We start from the raw sequence: 18,391 nt of genomic DNA on the forward strand, positions 1-18,391 counted from the left end.
TATGTTTGTACAAGGGATAATCAGAAGATCCAATTTTCTCAGGATAAATATTTATAACTAATGTATTAACTTTTCTCTATCTTAAGTAAATTAGTTGGAAAAGTTCTTTAAAAGTGATCTCGGGAAACAGTCTTTAGGAACGGACAAACAGACAAACTGACAGACACTCTAAGGGTAAATCTTTATGGACGCTAGATTTATAACCCTTGTCATATTATTATGATGTTGGACTTTGAAGTTAATACATTAAGAAATAAAGAAGTTCTAAAAAAACATCATTTTTTTCATGAAAATTCAATGTTCAAGGGGGGTAATTCTGATATTTTTTGTGCTAGAGTTGTTAACCTTAAATGTCACATATGATGTGGTTGATAATCAGAAACATATATTTGAAGTTTGAAGTAAATACCTTAAGAAATAAAGAACTTTTAGTGCAAAAGCGTAAAAACTTGAATCAGAAATCTTGACAAGGTCACCAAAGCTCTCAATATAAACACCCTATAGTAAAATTAAAACAAGAACTGTCGGAGGACAGTAACGCTCGACTATTCGAAAATTTGTCACAAGGGTGTTTCATTGAGTATAATAGTGGTTACCTATATGGATACATAAAATTGTCCGAAAAGGTACAAACCCTTCAAGTTTCAATACATTCCCTTCAGTAGCTATGGAGATACAAGCTTACACACTAAAACTTAACCAAGAATTTATGAATCGAAAAAGGGGCATAATTATGCGAAAAAGTAAATCAGAGTTATGGGACTTGTGCCAATCATCTTAGATAATCACAGACAACAAGAGTGTGAAGTTTCAATCCATTCCCTTCAGTAGTTATGGAGATACCAGCTTACACCCAAAAACTTAACCAAGAATTTCTAAGTCAAAAAAGGGGCATAATTATGTAAAAAAGAAAATCAGAGTTATAGGACTTGTGCCACTCATCTTAGATAATCACAGAGACCAAGTGTGTGAAGTTTCAATCCATTCCCTTCAGTAGTTATGGAGATACCAGCTTACACCCAAAAACTTAACCAAGAATTTCTAAGTCAAAAAAGGGGCATAATGATGTAAAAAAGCAAATCAGAGTTATAGGACTTGTGCCACTCATCTTAGATTATCACAGAGAACAAGTGTGTGAAGTTTCAATCCATTCCCTTCAGTAGTTATGGAGATACCAGCTTACACGCAAAAACTTAACCAAGAATTTCTAAGTCAAAAAAGGGGCATAATTATGTAAAAAAGCAAATCAGAGTTATAGGACTTGTGCCACTCATCTTAGATAATCACAGAGACCAAGTGTGTGAAGTTTCAATCCATTCCCTTCAGTAGTTATGGAGATACCAGCTTACACACAAAAACTTAACTTAGAATTTCTAAGTCGAAAAAGGGGCATAATTATGTAAAAAAGCAAATAAGAGTTATGGGACTTGTGCCAATCATCTTAGATAATTACAGAGAACAAGTGTGTAAAGTTTCAATCCATTCCCTTCAGTAGTTATGGAGATACTAGCTTACACGCAAAAACTTAACCAAGAATTTCTAAGTCAAAAAAGGGGCATAATTATGTAAAAAAGCAAATCAGAGTTATGGGACGTGTGCCAATCATCTTGGATAATCACAGAGAACAAGTGTGTGAAGTTTCAATCCATTCCCTTCAGTAGTTATGGAGATACCAGCTTACATACAAAAACTTAACCAAGAATTTCTAAGTCGAAAAAGGGGCATAATTATGAAAAAAAGCAAATCAGAGTTATGGGACTTGTGCCAATCATCTTAGATAATCACAGAGAACAAGTGTGTGAAGTTTCAATCCATTCCCTTCAGTAGTTATGGAGATACCAGCTTACATACAAAAACTTAACCACAGGGACGCCGACGCCGACAAATGGGTGACTGCATTAGCTCGATTATTCTGCGAATAGTCGAGCTAATGATGTGTACAATCTCCATACTGCTATCTATCCATACTTTAAGTTTCATAAAAATGTTTACAGATCACATGCTCCTCCATGTACCAAAAACAGGTCACGTGCTCCTCCATGCCTCAACAAGAGCTGTCCGTAAGACAGCGCGCTCGACTTTTTTATTGCTTGCCAATAAAAAAAGTTTTTGCAGTAAAAGGCAATACAAGAATCTCTGTATTTTTAAAGTGAACAATGGCCATGAGCATTAAGATATTTAGTGAAGAATTATTTTACTGAATTGTGTTACCCTTGAACACTGCAGCAAAGTTTGAAATGTTTAAGTCAAAAGAGGGCTGGTAAGAAAGAAAAAAAAACTGAGTTGAGCCTTAAATAAATTTAATAGTATTAAACCCACTTTGAGAGAATAAGGTATTTTTACGTCACTCAGAACACCTTGGTAAATGACATAATAACATAATTTTTCAAGAAATCTATGCCAAGGAAGCAGTATATTTTTGTACAATCAGCATAATATATAGATTTGACTTTGTATGTGAAAGTATTATAGTTACCTTATAATACAAGTAATAGATAAATTTTATCAAGCTTTTTTAGATGTTGTCAGTTGGTCACAAGTGGATCTCTTTCACACAGGCTGTGGGTGACTGGTTACTTTTCGTGGGTCCACTATGTAGATAATGCGTTGTAAACTGATATTTGAATTACATGAAGGAAGTTCAATTCATTATTTAATGCCGGGGCGAGTAGGATAGCTCCCCTTTTCATAGAAAAGTCGAGCTAAAAAGTGGACTGGTACTAAAAACTTAACCAAGATTCTAAGTCGATAAAAGGCCTTAATTTTTAAAACAAATCCTTGACAGAGTTACCTTCTCTTGCGTACAGATGGGGGTAATGATGTGAAATAGCATTAAAAGTTTCAAAGCAATATCTCAAAGGGTTAAGGCAATAAGTGGATTTTACCCATATATATTCAATGTATTTTCTAAGTCAAAAAGGGGCATAATTCTGTCAAAAACCTTGACAGAGTTATGTCCTCTTGTCTGTTGATGAAGGTCGTGATGGTAAACAAGTATGGTCAGTTTCAAAGCAATACCTCCAATGGTTTTGAAATAAAGTGAGGTGGTACAAAAAACTTAACCAAGCTCAATACACTTTCTAAGTCAAAAAAGGGCCATAATTCTGTCAAAACCTTGACAGAGTTATGTACTCTTGTCTGTAGATGGAGGTTATGATGGTGAACAAGTATGGTAAGTTTCAAAGCCATACTTGTAATACTTCTGAAATAAAGTGGGGTGGTACGAAAAACTTAACCAAGGTGTGACGCCAACGCCGACGCCGACGCCGACGCCGGGGCGAGTAGGATAGCTCCCCTTTTCATAGAAAAGTCGAGCTAAAAATTAAACGTGTACCAATTGAGCCCACAGGGAATAATATTGTCTCAATGAAGCCGTGATTGTCTTAGATCTAGTGATTGCTTTTGAAGAGTCAAAATCAGGTAGAAAGAAGTTATTTTGTGTTACTGGATCATTTTTTTAAAAATCCATCATGCCATGGTGTTGAATTTGGCCAAAATGTGTGCAAATTACGCGACAACTCAATACTTGTTGAAATATCTTTTTTTGATAATGTACATGAGAATAGCAGTCCTCCCTTTATTACAAAAGGCCGGGAATTGTAAGTGCCTTCTTTCATTTATTTTGAATGTTCATTGTATGGATTAAATAAAAATAACTGCAACACTGATTTTGCACTTAAGGTGTCGAATATAACTGAAGATGCTTTATAGGAGATGTTTTAAGAAAAAAATTGATGCCATTAACCATGCACAACGGATACAGAGTGATCCCATAAGCTTGACCTTGAGCATATTGTGTTCAGGTGACCTAAAAACGGAAATGTGGGCTGATCCAATTCCGCATTGGTTGCATGGGTAGATACTGTAGCTGCCAGCAGGCTTAGCTGGTGTTTAAGTCTCTCACATACTATCAACAATAAGTAGCCATTATATAAAGTCAGCATGGTAGTGTTTAGGTCATCATGATAGTAAAAGTCACTTCATGTCTGCATTTTGTAGCAGTTAGAATATGAAGCATTTTTGTGCCTTCTTTAAATGTACATGTATATCAATCTATTAGAAGTGTGAGTCAGTAGAACAAGAGACATCTCATTACTGTTATTAAATTGTTAAACGAAATGATTGGTTATCAATGATCCTAAATTCCTGCTTAAATGTATCAGAAATGGTTGATGTTTGGTTTGAGAAATAAACACTATCGTTAACCAGACAAAACCAAAAATAACAGAAGTGCAAAACCCTTGATATGCTGCAAGACTGCACTTTATGGCCACTGTTTGAAAATTAAATGTACCAGTAAAGGAAAGGAAAATCCTATTTGTTTAGGTAAACAATTCAAAAAGCTACCAGCTTTTAAAGTATATAATAACTTTTATTTTATTACCGCTATAAGAAAACCCCCATTAAATCTTTTATTGTGGAGTGACAGTCATAAATTCTAATTTGTGTCCCTCCTTGTAGATACAATTGAAGCACTTAACAAAACATTTTATCTTTGAATTTCAAACAAAATGAGGAGATAAGATTGACTTAAGTTGCTCCAGCAGATTACAACAGACCTTTTGAAGTTGTTTTAAGGAGATAACAGATTCAACCTGTTCACTGCTTTAAATTATATACTCAATTCATTCTATATTTAGATATGTCCATCATGAAACAAAATGTTAAAATTTGTACAGACAATAAGGTGTCTTTAGAGACATCATGGAGGACAGCCCTGGCATATACAAGTCATTATTACTGCTTTAACTGGCTAAAATTTCTAATGGAATTGTCCATGATCAATTCTGGAGTTATTGCCCTTTGTTCATTTTTACACATTGAACATTGTCCAGGACATTAAGCTCTGAAAGTATGAGAGAAATGATCCAGACACTTTGTAGGTAGATTATAGATAGATCTCATTGGGTAGATGTGCAGTGTAGAAGAACCATAACTTTGCCTTGCCTAATTTTGGAGTTATTTTCCTTTTCAAATTTTACACTGTGAACTTTGTCCGGGACATAATTCTGAAACTACAAGAGGTGTACTTTCCTGTAGGAGCATCACTCGGTTCAAACCGGCTCTTGTTTTACCAGTATTTATCACTTGCACTTTTGAAATATAGTCAAATAGCCTTATATATATTCTTAATTAAGCTGTCAGGGGGAACCTGTACTACATCTGTTGACCAATCAGTCTGGGTATGGAACTAACTCTCTGAACATTTTATACAGTTATTTCATATGTGATTTCGGAACATGTAGTCAAACTGTTGGCCCGAGGTGGAGGGGATAGTGTTTTGAACTGTTGCCCAAGGCCGACACTGAGGGACACCTGTTTGACTGTTCCCAAATCATGTATGAAATAACTGTTTTAATACATGATCAACTACTGTTTTAATAGTACTTGCAAAAGAAAAAAGGAACAAGAAAATAGTTTTGCACATACGTTAATAATTAAACTTAATGTCACGTCACGTCTGGTTTATGATCAAGACCGATGGACGCTTCAAGTGGGAATCCTCTATGACGTCAATAACGTCAGAGCACGCGAGGGAAACAGTCGAAACTATTGACCTGTCAACAGTTCGCGAACGAGGACGTTTTTAGAATTACAGAAAACAGAAAAAAATATCAAATTACATTTATATAAGGTATCAGGTAATAATAGCAAATATTTTCCTTTTCAGCTTAGATAAAAGTTCATTTTTTGTATCATTCAGTATCTGTCAAAATTCAAAATAATATTTCAAAGTCAAGTAGGGCTAATGTTATGTAAAGATAGTAAATAATTTTCTGGAGTGCATTTGATAATACATGCATTGTGGAAAAAATCAAATATTAGAAGAATCATAAATCTGTCTTTTGATATTCTAACAGTATATGATATACCGTAGGCATATTTGTTTGTTTAGATGGTTGAGCCAGTTCAGAATGACTTCATCACTGACATTTTTTAATTAAATTTTCATATAAGTAAACATTAAATACCTGAGAGCCATAAAGTTTTATCTTGTGGCACTGAGAATAGAGTTTTTAAAGTATAGAATAATTGTAAAAATTATCAAGAGCCTCCTTATCTGTTGGATATCATTGAATGGGGTACTAGTATTTATATATAAGATGTTTGCAGCAGGCAACACTTATTGAAATTTGTGGTATATCTTTGATCAAGGTAAAGTTTCAAGTGTTCATAACTATGTTGGACATCAAATGTATAGAGCTAAAACAGAGTACACTGTAGCAGAGAACATTGCACTGAAATGATTTTACAAAACTTTAGAAATGTTTATAAATAGCCAGGTTTTTTTATATAAAAAAAATGTTCATATTGGAAAAGACCAGGCATATAAATATTCTGATATGATCACTTTTTTTGTCAATTTAAATCTTTAATTTTAACATGTATTACTCCATCATTCTCATTTTCAGTATAATCATTTTACATGTACTAAATTAATTTTGAATAAGTGGGTGAAAACTTGACTAAAGTTTCTGTCTTTAAATAATAATGACTGACAGGAAAATATATTATTCAAAAAGTAAAATAGAAAATTGACAAAAACGTCAGATATATTAATTTTGAACTGTTATCAAAATAGAAGAAAATACCACTGCATGCAATCAAACCTGATGAAAATTGACAATCAATACATCTTAGAACAAATTAAAATCTAATAAATCATAGCAAAGTCAGGCATACGTTTCAACTATTGACAATGCACTTGTCATTTTTATCCTACCATTTTATTTGATCATTCTTTATACAACCAATCTCATAATTCAACAAGGTACACTGCATTATTCTAGTTTAGTTTAAACATAGTTTATTTCGAACAAATTCTCAGTATATATTCAGATTATAGCAGTAATAATGTATACAATACAAACATGAATAAGCCTTCTTCTTATAGATTTACAGTGCATAAAATACAGTATGAGTAACGTGAAAATTACCTGACTTGCTTGAAATATATCTGATTTTACATCCTTTTTTTAAGTAATTAAAGTAAAAATTGTTTCTAACACTTACAAGTTATAATACATGTATAAAGCAAAAATATATACAGTCTACTCCACTTATAACGAGATCGGTTTTAACGAGATACCGCTTACAACATACATTCTACTGTGTCCCAGCCTTTTTCCATCTATTTTCCTTTCATTCCCTGCGGTCTTGAGACCGCAGGGTTTAGGTACGCGTCTAACTTTTGATCCATGGAGGAGCACGTGACCTGTTTTCGGTACATGGAGGAGCATGTGATCTGTAAACCGTATATGATTGGTTAATTGACCTTTTCGAAAACCCAGCTAAATACCCTTTGCCGGTACGTTACGGATTTACCTGTAGGGAATTAGTCCGAATCATACCTAATTGACAGCAAAAAAACTATTACGTGATACTTCTAATTTTCTATATTAACTACTTTACCATTTAAGGTGGAAAAAATTGAATGATGTGTTTGAAAATTATCAATATTTCTTTAATATCTATCTCAAAATTTACAAACAATAAATTGTTTAAACTGAAAATCTACAAAATTAAAATATTCGTATTGGCATCTGCCATAATAAATACAGTCGAAACTGTCTTAAGCAGCCAGCCAAGGGATGTAGTCATTTTGGCTGCTTAAGACAGGTGGCTGCTGAATGGAGGATCCAGTTTTTATCCAAATAAATTATTCATTTCTTTGTAAAATAAATCTGATTTAAGTATAAATAAACCAGTCTGATTCATCATCATCATCAGTTTTTAACCATTTACAAACGTATGCTTTTAATGGTTTAACATGTACACAATCCTTCCAACATATAAAGCTTTACATGAATGTAACACAGATAAACAAATGCACTCACGATTTATTATTAATAATTGAAACTATTTATCCCTTAAAAATATCTTCTTGCACAATAATTTAAAATGCGTAATATTTTTTTCACAAAAAAGTATGACAGTTTCTTTTTCTAACTTTTGCTCAATAGAATATTGTGTACACGTCATCTAAGTGTCGGCACTTCTTTGATGTTTCGGATTGAAACAGCAGGGCTACAGGTTTGTAAACATCAAAGACTCCTTTGAAGAGACCGCTAGTTACCTCTTAGAGGTCATCTAGTGTGTAAACTTAATGGGTGTGATTTAACAGTGACATCATTATATTCATGCAATTTTATTTTCACACATAGAGCAAGTGTTTTTATGAATTTATTACTGAGGAATTTAGACAATCGGCGATGTAATTCATTTTCATTTCTTTGGTAAGTACCATGTACGCACAAAATTTATCTGAATCGGGATAAACTGAAATTTCTTTCTGCCATCGACAATGCATTTTTTTCTTCTTTCTTTTTTTTCTTAAAATCGGTAAATTGAAAAATAAAAAACTAGCGTACAGTAACTCAAAAGAACGAATTGCAAGTGCGTTGAGACGTTCCAAACGTTTGTAATTACGACACGGATGAGCAATTATGCAAACTTCTTGAAATGTTGTGGTTTGTGTTAATATCTAGCACCTGACAAGTAGCTTTTGTTAATCCGTGACACGTGTCATCTTTAAAAATAAATGACAGAAGATTGCATGGCCGTTTCATCTGGCTGACCGCAGAAGATTGCGTGGCCGTTTCACCTGGCTGACCGCTTAAGATGACCGACTTTAAGATTCGGGAAGCATTTTAGGTGACCGTTGACCGCGGACAGCAGGTGACCGTTGAAAAGACGTATAAAATAGAGTGGTTTTCGTCGGGAGCGTCACAAAATGGCCGTTAAGGTCAGGTGACCGCCGATAAGAGGTGACCGTTAGTACAGTTTCGACTGTAGAGACATTTTCTGCGTAAACTTGTGTGTTTACTTTATTTATTTTTTGCTCGGAATTATTCATAAAATGGTAGGCATATTTTATCATTTTCTTAAAAAGAAATAATCGTTTTATGTTCGACCTTCTCCGGTCTTCAACGGTCACCAGTTTCCAAAGACCTTCTTCTATATTGATCGATTATTGTCAACTATATCCTTGATACAAACGTTTATTTATCCCCCCCCCCCCCAAATAATGTTGAAAATAGTTAAATGAAATATCTTTATATCATTAAAATGTTCACGGCAGGAAACCATTTTACTTGTTTTTTATCGTTTATAACGAGATCGGTTTTAGCGAGATATCGGTTACAACGTACATAATTTCGCCGTCCCATGCGTATTTTTCAGAATTTTAACTAGGTCACTTATTTGCACTTCGTCTGCATTAGTTTGTCACCTTGAGAAAAACAATGATGACCAATACTAAGGGTCAATTAAAGAAGAAATTATTGACGCGGGACGAGATAATGGGTCGAGCAATTAGCGATCAAATGTGCCAGCCTTGTTTTGTCAGCGCTCCGGGCTAAATTGTCCTTAAGGTGACGAAATGTCATAACAAAACAATTTCATTGACTGATTAGCACTAAGGAAGCGGCTAATTTCTTGCGGTGTTATTCGGTGTTCGTGAGAAATGCACTGCGTGACTTTTAAAAACGAAGTTTAAAATAAATATATTAATAAAAAAACACACGCGGTTAGACGTAGGTTGAATTTTCATGTTTTGTTTAAATTCAATGATACCTAGATATATTTATAAACATGCATATTTAAATAAAACAAAAACTTCTGATTGCAAAGAGTTACCTCCCATTATATACTCTTCAAAAAGGATGCACGCGAAAGTAGAAATAAATGATTCTGGACGGTGTGGGATTTCTCAATTTGTTCTGTCCCGGTTATAACGAGACCCGGTTATAAGGAGGAATCATCCGAAGTCCCGACGATCTCGTTGTATCCGGAGTGCACTGTACAAATAAAAACAACTAGACCTATCACACCCCCACCAGCAACTTTGACTTGTCCAAATATAATACCAACTGGGGTCTTCATATAAGCTTGCTATACACCTAGTCTAGTTATTGCCTGGAATTTTTTTTTCTATTTTTAGAAATGGTGACCTTGACCCTAGGTGGTCAAAATGCAATACCAACTGGGGTCTCCATATAAGCTTGCTATACACCAAGTTTGATTACAATATCTCAATCCAAATCCGGAAACCATTTCTCTATTTTTAGTAATGGTGACCTTGACCCCAGGAAGTCCAAATGCAATATCAACCGGGATCTCCCCATAAGGTTGATATATACCAAGTTTGATTACAATACCACATTCCAAACTCTAGTAATCGTCTGGAAACCATGTTGTGGACCAACCGACAAGCTGAGTACAGGAGTGACAACACAGCCATTATCAAGGCTTTGAACGAAATTAAAGCGGACTCCTATATACCCCCCTAAACTCCATTTGTGGGGGTACAAAAAAAAGAATGAGAATACAAGACTGCATCAATGTGTTATATAAAATTAATGAGAAATAAGAGCTGTCACTGAAAAGTGACTTATGCTCCCGAAAGAAAGCTTTGACATAAAATCCGAAATGTATGCCAAAATACCAGTAATATACCAGGACCACCTTTGATAAATATCACACGACCACCTTTGATAAATATCATTCCAACTAGAAATGTGTCCTCAAGCCACAGATGCCCCCGCATGCAGCCAAAATTTCAGATGCTACAATATTTAGTTCCAAATTTTTTTCATTTTAAGTTCAAAGCCCTTAAAACTTTTCAATGTAAACACAAACAATTTTTATACAAAAGTTCAAGGCACAGAAACTATTCAGTGTTAACCTTTTGTAAATTGCATATTGCATATTTGTAGCCAAAATAATGACTACATACATTTTCACAAAAGTATGAGTGCTGAAACTGAAAATTCAAAATTTTTCCAACATTCAAGAGAGATAACTTTGTCCAAAATCATTGAACCACAACCAAATTCGAACCTGAACTGCTTATTCCTAAGATGTATGTATATGTCATATATATATCTGTCAGCTTTCATCAAACCATGACCAAATTCAAACTTGACCATTGTATTCTTATGACATATCCATACGTTATATTTGAGTTGAATATGTACAACTATTGGGGAGATAATGAACGGAAACTGAAAATTTCATATTATTTTCAAAGTGAAAGGGCATAACTCTGCCAATAATCATTGAACCATGACCAAATTAAAACTTGACCTGCCCATTCTTTTAACGTATCCATATGTCAAATTTGAGTTGAGTGTGTAATACCTTTGGGGAGATAATGAACAGAAACTGAAAATTTCATTTTCAAAGTGAAAGGGGCATAACTCTGCCAAAATTCAATGAACCATGACCAAATTCAAACTTGACCTGCGTATTCCTTTGACATATCCATATAATAAATTTGATTTGAATATGTACAACTATTGGGAAGATAATGAACGGAAACTGAAAATCTCATATTATTTTCAAAGTAAAAGGGGCATAACTCTGCCAATAATCATCAAACCTTGACCAAATTCAAACTTGACCTGCCTATACATTGGACGTATCCATATGTTAAATTTGAGTTGAGTGTGTAATACCATTGGGGAGATAATGAACAGAAACTGAAAATTTCATTATATTTTCAAAGTGAAAGGGGCATAACTCTGCCAAAAATCATCAAACCATGATCAAATTCAAACTTGGCCTGCGCATTCCTTTGATGTATCCATATTTCAAATTTGAGTTGAATGTGTAATACCGTTGGGAAGATAATGAACGGAAACTGAAAATTTCATATTATTTTCAAAGTGAAAGGGGCATAACTCTGCCAATAATCATTGAAACATGACCAAATTCAAACTTGACCTGCCCATTCTTTTAACGTATCCATATATTAAATTTGAGTTGAATATATACAACTATTGGGGAGATAATGAATGGAAACTGAAAATTTCATATCATTTTCAAAGTGAAAGGGGCATAACTCTGCCAAAAATCATGGAACCATGAACAAATTCGGACTTGGCCTGCGTATTCCTTTGACGTATCCATATGTTAAATTTGAGTTGAATGTGTAATACCATTGGAGAGATAATGAACGGAAACTGAAAATTTCATCAAGGGGCATTACTCTGTCAAAAATCATCAGACTATGACCAAATTCGAACTTGATGTGTATTTTCTCGTGATATATCCATATGTCGAATTTGAGTTGAATGTGTGCCACTGTTACTAAGGTAATGAACGGAAACTGATGATGACAGAATGAGGGAATGACGGAAGGATAGAATGAGGGAACAGGGTAACACTAAATGCCTCAGCCATTATATGGCGGGGGCATAAAAGATTTAACTGAAATTCCATAAGAAGTGTAGAAGAAATAGTCTGAAACAAATTTTACTAAAAAAATTCATCATTTATTGCAAATAACTGTGCGGAAAAAAAATTCAAGTGGAAAATCAAGATACTATGTACAACTAGGCATGGTGACAGACAATCCTGTGAAGTTTCATTGAAATCCCCGCAGCGGTTTTGCAGATAAAACGCGGACAAGCATATTTTACTAAAAAAATGACCATTAAGGGGCCATAACTGTGCTAAAAAAGATTCAAGTAGAAAATAAAGATACGAGAGGCATTTACAAGGTATTAATCAGTGTAAATTTTTACCATTTAATTGAGCGAAATTTGTACATATTATATACATGTATGGAAAGGTTAGACTGTCCTCTACAATTATATGCAACCGTGAAATACCTAAGCAGTGAGCGATATGTTCACTTGAATTGAATATGGTCAGGTACACTGCAGTTGAAAATGGCAGAAAAAGAGAACAATTTTCAAGACGAGCAAAGAGTGTATGGTAAAATTCGCGCATTGCTTGGTGTTGCTGCACCTGATATTAAATCAGACTAAGACAAGGTTTATGGGGATAGTGCCCTATCGTATTCCACTTTTTATGATGACCCTATTGATTTTCTTTGGCTCAATCCCGGAAGTTGTGAAAACCCAAAACAATTCAACTTTAATACAAAAATAATCAGTTATTACCAAATCACCCGAGTCAGTAATAGAGGAAATAATATTTAAATGTAGCAAAACGATGAAATATATCCAGATATCATCCTTGCCAAATTATTATAACTCTGTAAATGTTCGAGCCAGCCAAACTTTTTTCATGCGCATCTCGCGAGAATGGCTACAACATGAAAGTTACAAGGGCTTTTATTTGAACAAACTTTGTAGACATTCCCTAGAAGATGTTTCATGCTTAATATCTAAACTCTAGCTATTTAGGTTTTTTCAAAGAAGATTTTTTAAGTTTTTGCTATACACATATAAGGAAAATCAATGACCCCCGGGGCAGGGCCAATTTTGACCCCAGGGCTTTTATTTGAGCAAACTTGGTAGACACCCATTAGAACATGTTTCATGCTAAATATCTTAGCTCTAGCTCTTTGAGTTCTTTAAAAGAAGATTTTTTAAGTTTTTACTATATGCATATAGGCAAAATCAATGACCCCCGGGGCAGGGCCAATTTTGACCCCAGGGCTTTTATTTGAACAAACTTGGTGGACGAAAAGCGATCACAAAAGCTCACCCTGTCACTTTGTGACAGGTGAGCTAAAAATGCTCATGAAGTAATGGGTTAAGAAATTCAGCAGGTTTAGAGTTAAACCCAACATTACCTAATACTGGTATCGTAGCTGCCACTGAGAACTAAGCCTTGTTTCTCTATAATATGTACACATCGTATTGAGCCAGCGTGACCAGTTATAACTGGAAGTTCATCATCATTGCTTTCCCCTTTCGTCATTCTCTTGTGCTCGCGACCTGATGTGTTGTCTACGAAACGAATCTGTTAATAAAAACATTTTAATATATCAATAAATATACTTAAATTTCAAGCATTTTATTGAAAATTCTTGTTTGTTTATCTAGCCCTCTACCTGCTGGAACCAAACATGATTAACTTTTTACCATCAGTCAAGAGCCAGGATGGCCTTCAAATCTGTGTAGTCTCATGACGCTCTATATTGGTGGCAGCTCAAATTTTGCCTGTCATTTTCAAACTGACTGTTTTAAAATCATTAAGCAGCACTAATCCAATACAAAAATTCAACAGCATAAGGGGTAAAATAAATATGAATAATAACTAACATAGATGCTGGGACATTATATAATAGGACAAGCAACTGTATATTAGTTATTTTTTTGTCCAATCAGGCGCTCTGCCATTTTGTCTTGTTGATCATTGAGAAACTTATTTTTCTTTTTCTAAAGAAAACAATGTAAACTATCTAGAGCTATCACTAAATGTGATTAATACCCCAGCAAGACTGCTTAGGAAATGAGGAAGTTACTAGCAACAGAATACCTTGTAAAAGAATTGATATAGTCATAGAGTTATGGTTGTAGGCAATAAAAGTTTTTTACCCCAGTTGACCCATATTCGAACTTGGACCTAAAAATCATCAAAACAAACTTTCAGACCAATTTCCAGGATATTTGGCCACTAGAGTGTTAACAAGATTTTTTTAATTTTAAGCTCCTGTGACCTAGTTTTTCATCCGAGATGACCCATGTTTGAACTCATCCGAGCAATTTTCTAGACAAGCATCCTGACAAAGTTTGATGATGATTGAGGCAAAAATGTGACCACTATGTGAGTGTTAACGAACCAATGTGGAAGGACGACGGACAACAGACGACATCTGACAGACATTCAATGATAATAAAAGCTCACCCTGAGCTGGCTCAGGTGAGCTAAAAATTAAACACGATAACGTCAACATTATACATTATTTGTATTCAGTGGTAACATTGGTTGTGCAAGTTTTTCAACAATAACATTTTGTATTTTATTGAAATATACAGTATAACCTCTACAGAGCAATACCCTTTGTTGCCTAGAGGTGTTGCTATACAGAGGTAAAATGTAGTGGAACTCTTTTGGAAGAATATTTTGAGGGCCCCTATGCTATACTGTTATAAACTAGAAATGTGTCCATAGGACACGGATGCCCCCACGAGCCACTGTTCTGTCAATCTTATGACTCTAGGTCAAATATTTTTTGGACTACATGTGCCACAAGTTGAAAACTAAAAATCAACAAAGGGCCATAATTCTGTTAAATTTGGTTCCTTCCTTTACTACCATCTACACATTAAGGTTGTTAATCCCTGGAAGTTTAAGCAAAATCTGCCAACCGGTTTAAGAGGAGTTGCGTTCACAAAATTTCTACATAGTATATAGTGAAAAAATCAACAAAGGGCCATAATTCTGTTAAATTTGGTTGCAGCAAAAATTCCAACCTTTACTACCATCTACACATTAAGGTTGTTCATCTCTGTAAGTTTAAGCAAAATCTGCCATCCGGTTTAAGAGGAGTTGCGTTCACAAAATTTCTACATAGTATATAGTGAAAAAATCAACAAAGGGCCATAATTCTGTTAAATTTGGTCGCAGCAAAAATTCCTTCCTTTACTACCATCTACACATTAAGGTTGTTCATCCCTGGAAGTTTAAGCAAAATCTGCCATCCGGTTTAAGAGGAGTTGCGTTCACAAAATTTCTACATAGTATAAAGTGAAAAAATCAACAAAGGGCCATAATTCTGTAAAATTTGGTCGCAGCAAAAATTCCTTCCTTTACTACCATCTACACCTTAAGGTTGTTCATCCCTGTAAGTTTAAGCAAAATATGCCATCCGGTTTAAGAGGAGTTGCGTTCACAAAATTTCTACATAGTATCTAGTGAAAAAATCAACAAAGGGCCATAATTCTGTTAAATTTGGTCGCAGCAAAAATTCCTTCCTTTACTACCATCTACACATTAAAGTTGTTTCATCCCTGTAAGTTTAAGCAAAATCTGCCATCCGGTTTAAGAGGAGTTGCGTTCACAAGATTTCGGGACATGCGGACGGACTGATGGACAAGTGCAACGCTATATGCTCCCACATTGTGGGGGCATAAAAATCAACAAAGGGCCATAATTCTGTTAAATTTGGTTGCAGCAAAAATTCCTTCCTTTACTGCCATCTACACATTAAGGTTGTTCATCCCTGGAAGTTTAAGCAAAATCTGCCATCCGGTTTAAGAGGAGTTGCATTCACAAAATTTCTACATAGTATATAGTGAAAAAAATCAACAAAGGGCCATAATTCTTTTAATTTGGTCGCAGCAAAAATTCCTTCCTTTACTACCATCAACACATTAAGGTTGTTCATCCCTGTAAGTTTAAGCAAAATCTGCCATCCTGTTTAAGAGGAGTTGCGTTCATAAAATTTCTACATAGTATACAGTGAAAAAATCAACAAAGGGCCATAATTCTGTTTAATTTGGTCGCAGCAAAAACTCCTTCCTTTACTCCCATCTACACATTAAGGTTGTTCATCCCTGTAAGTTTAAGCAAAATCTGCCATCCGGTTTAAGAGGAGTTGCGTTCACAAAATTTCTACATAGTATCTAGTGAAAAAATCAACAAAGGGCCATAATTCTGTTAAATTTGGTCGCAGCAAAAATTCCTTCCCTTACTACCATCTACACATTAAGGTTGTTCATCCCTGTAAGTTTAAGCAAAATCTGCCATCCGGTTTAAGAGGAGTTGCGTTCACAAGATTTCGGGACGTACGGACGGACTGACGGACGGACGGACTGACGGACGGTCGGACTGACGGACGGACAAGTGCAACGCTATATGCTCCCACATTGTGGGGGCATAAAAAGGGGGTAAGTAAGTACACTTAAATCCGAGCATCATAATAGTTATATTATGGTGTTTCGAGTTTTAGACTGCAGTTACTAATACGCAAATATTTTTTTATTTTAAGTACCATTTTTGCTTCCAAAATAGTTTTAAAGTTTGTCACATAAGGGTTCATTTTCTAATTTATAAACCTATATGAATAAGCATATCATTTTAATAAGATTAATGTACTGCACAAACTTTAAAATGCTAAGCAAAAATAAATGTTTTTGTATCTTGAACAGTTTGTTTTTAAATATTCTTAACATATTTGAATATTATTTCTGAATTTCATTTACCACTTTTTTCTGCACATTTGTATGTATATCTTTTTTTATTGCATTCTTTTATCAGCTTAGCGACTATAATTATGTTCATTACTTCTGTATTAAAGCAATATGCAATTCTTATTATTTCGTGTGGAAACTAGTTATATTTCATAATACTAGTTATTTCATATAATATCATAACACTTTTTACTCTTTTATTACTAAAGAACTGATAGTGAAAAAGCGTAAAAACTTTAATCAGACATCTTGACAAGGTCACCAATGCTTAGTGAGTAGGACAACTCTCAATATACTCCCTATAGTCAAGATTAAAATGATGTGTATAATCTCCATACTATCATCTATCCATATTTTAAGTTTCATAAAAATGTTTTCAATACTTTTTGATATATTAATATAATTTAATATATTGTTATAATTTTCATACATTTAAGCCTATTTGTTGCCATAACAACCGAATTTTTCAATATAGGAAAAAAAAAAGATAAAAGACTTGCATAATCTCCAGACTGCCATCTATCCATATGTCAAGTTTCAGTACTTTTTGCATTATCACGGGATCCAGTTTTGTGGATGGACAGATGGACGAACAATAAACCTAAAGTCCCCTCCAGTTAAACCAGTAGGGGACTACAAACACCAGCCACCTGGCATAAGATTTATAGTTCTTTAGTATTTAAACGGTATTTTCATGATTTTAAGAAAAATTATTAATTTTTTTACCCATAAAATAGCACAAATACTAGAAGGGTTTTTGTCACAAAACATAATATGTCTCCCAAAACTATGTATGGTCACTCATGTGAAGTTTCATTGAAATCCAACCTGTGAAGGCCAGACAAGATTTTTCTATTTTTAGCTCTGGCAGCTATTTTCTGCAGCAAAGCAGAACCGTGATGTGCACAACTAGGGATGGTACTGATCACTCCTATTAAGCTTGGTTGAAGTTTCATTAGTAGTTTGACCTGTGAAGGCAGGACAATAATTTTCTATTTTTAGCTCTGGCGGCCATTCTATGCAGCAAAGCTGAACGTGCAGGTGATGTGCACAACTAGGATTGTTCTGATCACTCCTATAAAGTTTGGTTGAAATCCCACCAGTACTTTGACCTGTGAAGACCGGACAAGTTTTTTCTATTTTTAGCTCTGGCAGCAATTTTGTGCAGTGAAGCAAAACCTGCCGGTGATGTGCACAACTAGTGATGGTACTAATCACTCCTGTAAAGTTTGATTGAAATCCCACCAGTAGTTTGACCTGTGAATGCGGGACAAGATTTTTCTATTTTTAGCTCTGGTCATTTTGAGCAGCGAAGCAGAACATGCCGGTGATGTGCACAACAAGGGATGGTACTGATCACTCCGTAAAGTTTGGTTGAAATCCCACCAGTAGTTTGACCTGTGAAGGGCGGACAAGCTTAATGCGGACGACAGACTGCAAAAACAAAATGTCTCCCAAAAATTTTGAGAGACAAAATAAACACTATCTTTATTGAT

General features: G+C 34.7%; 1 protein-coding gene across 5 annotated transcripts in view; it reads right to left on the reverse strand.

The window, feature by feature from the left end:
• LOC132716676 (F-box and WD repeat domain containing protein 10B-like) overlaps positions 1-18,391 on the reverse strand; it is a 135,082-nt gene that overhangs the window by 46,518 nt on the left and 70,173 nt on the right. For all 5 annotated transcript variants that reach the window (XM_060699996.1, XM_060699997.1, XM_060699994.1 and 2 more), the window contains one exon: positions 13,550-13,719. In XM_060699996.1, coding sequence (XP_060555979.1) covers positions 13,550-13,719 — 170 coding nt within the window. The remainder of the gene's footprint in view (positions 1-13,549; positions 13,720-18,391) is intronic.

This window comes from Ruditapes philippinarum, unplaced genomic scaffold (assembly GCF_026571515.1).
Source record: "Ruditapes philippinarum isolate M1 unplaced genomic scaffold, ASM2657151v2 ctg946_1_1_1_1, whole genome shotgun sequence".
NCBI classification, from domain to species: domain Eukaryota; kingdom Metazoa; phylum Mollusca; class Bivalvia; order Venerida; family Veneridae; genus Ruditapes; species Ruditapes philippinarum.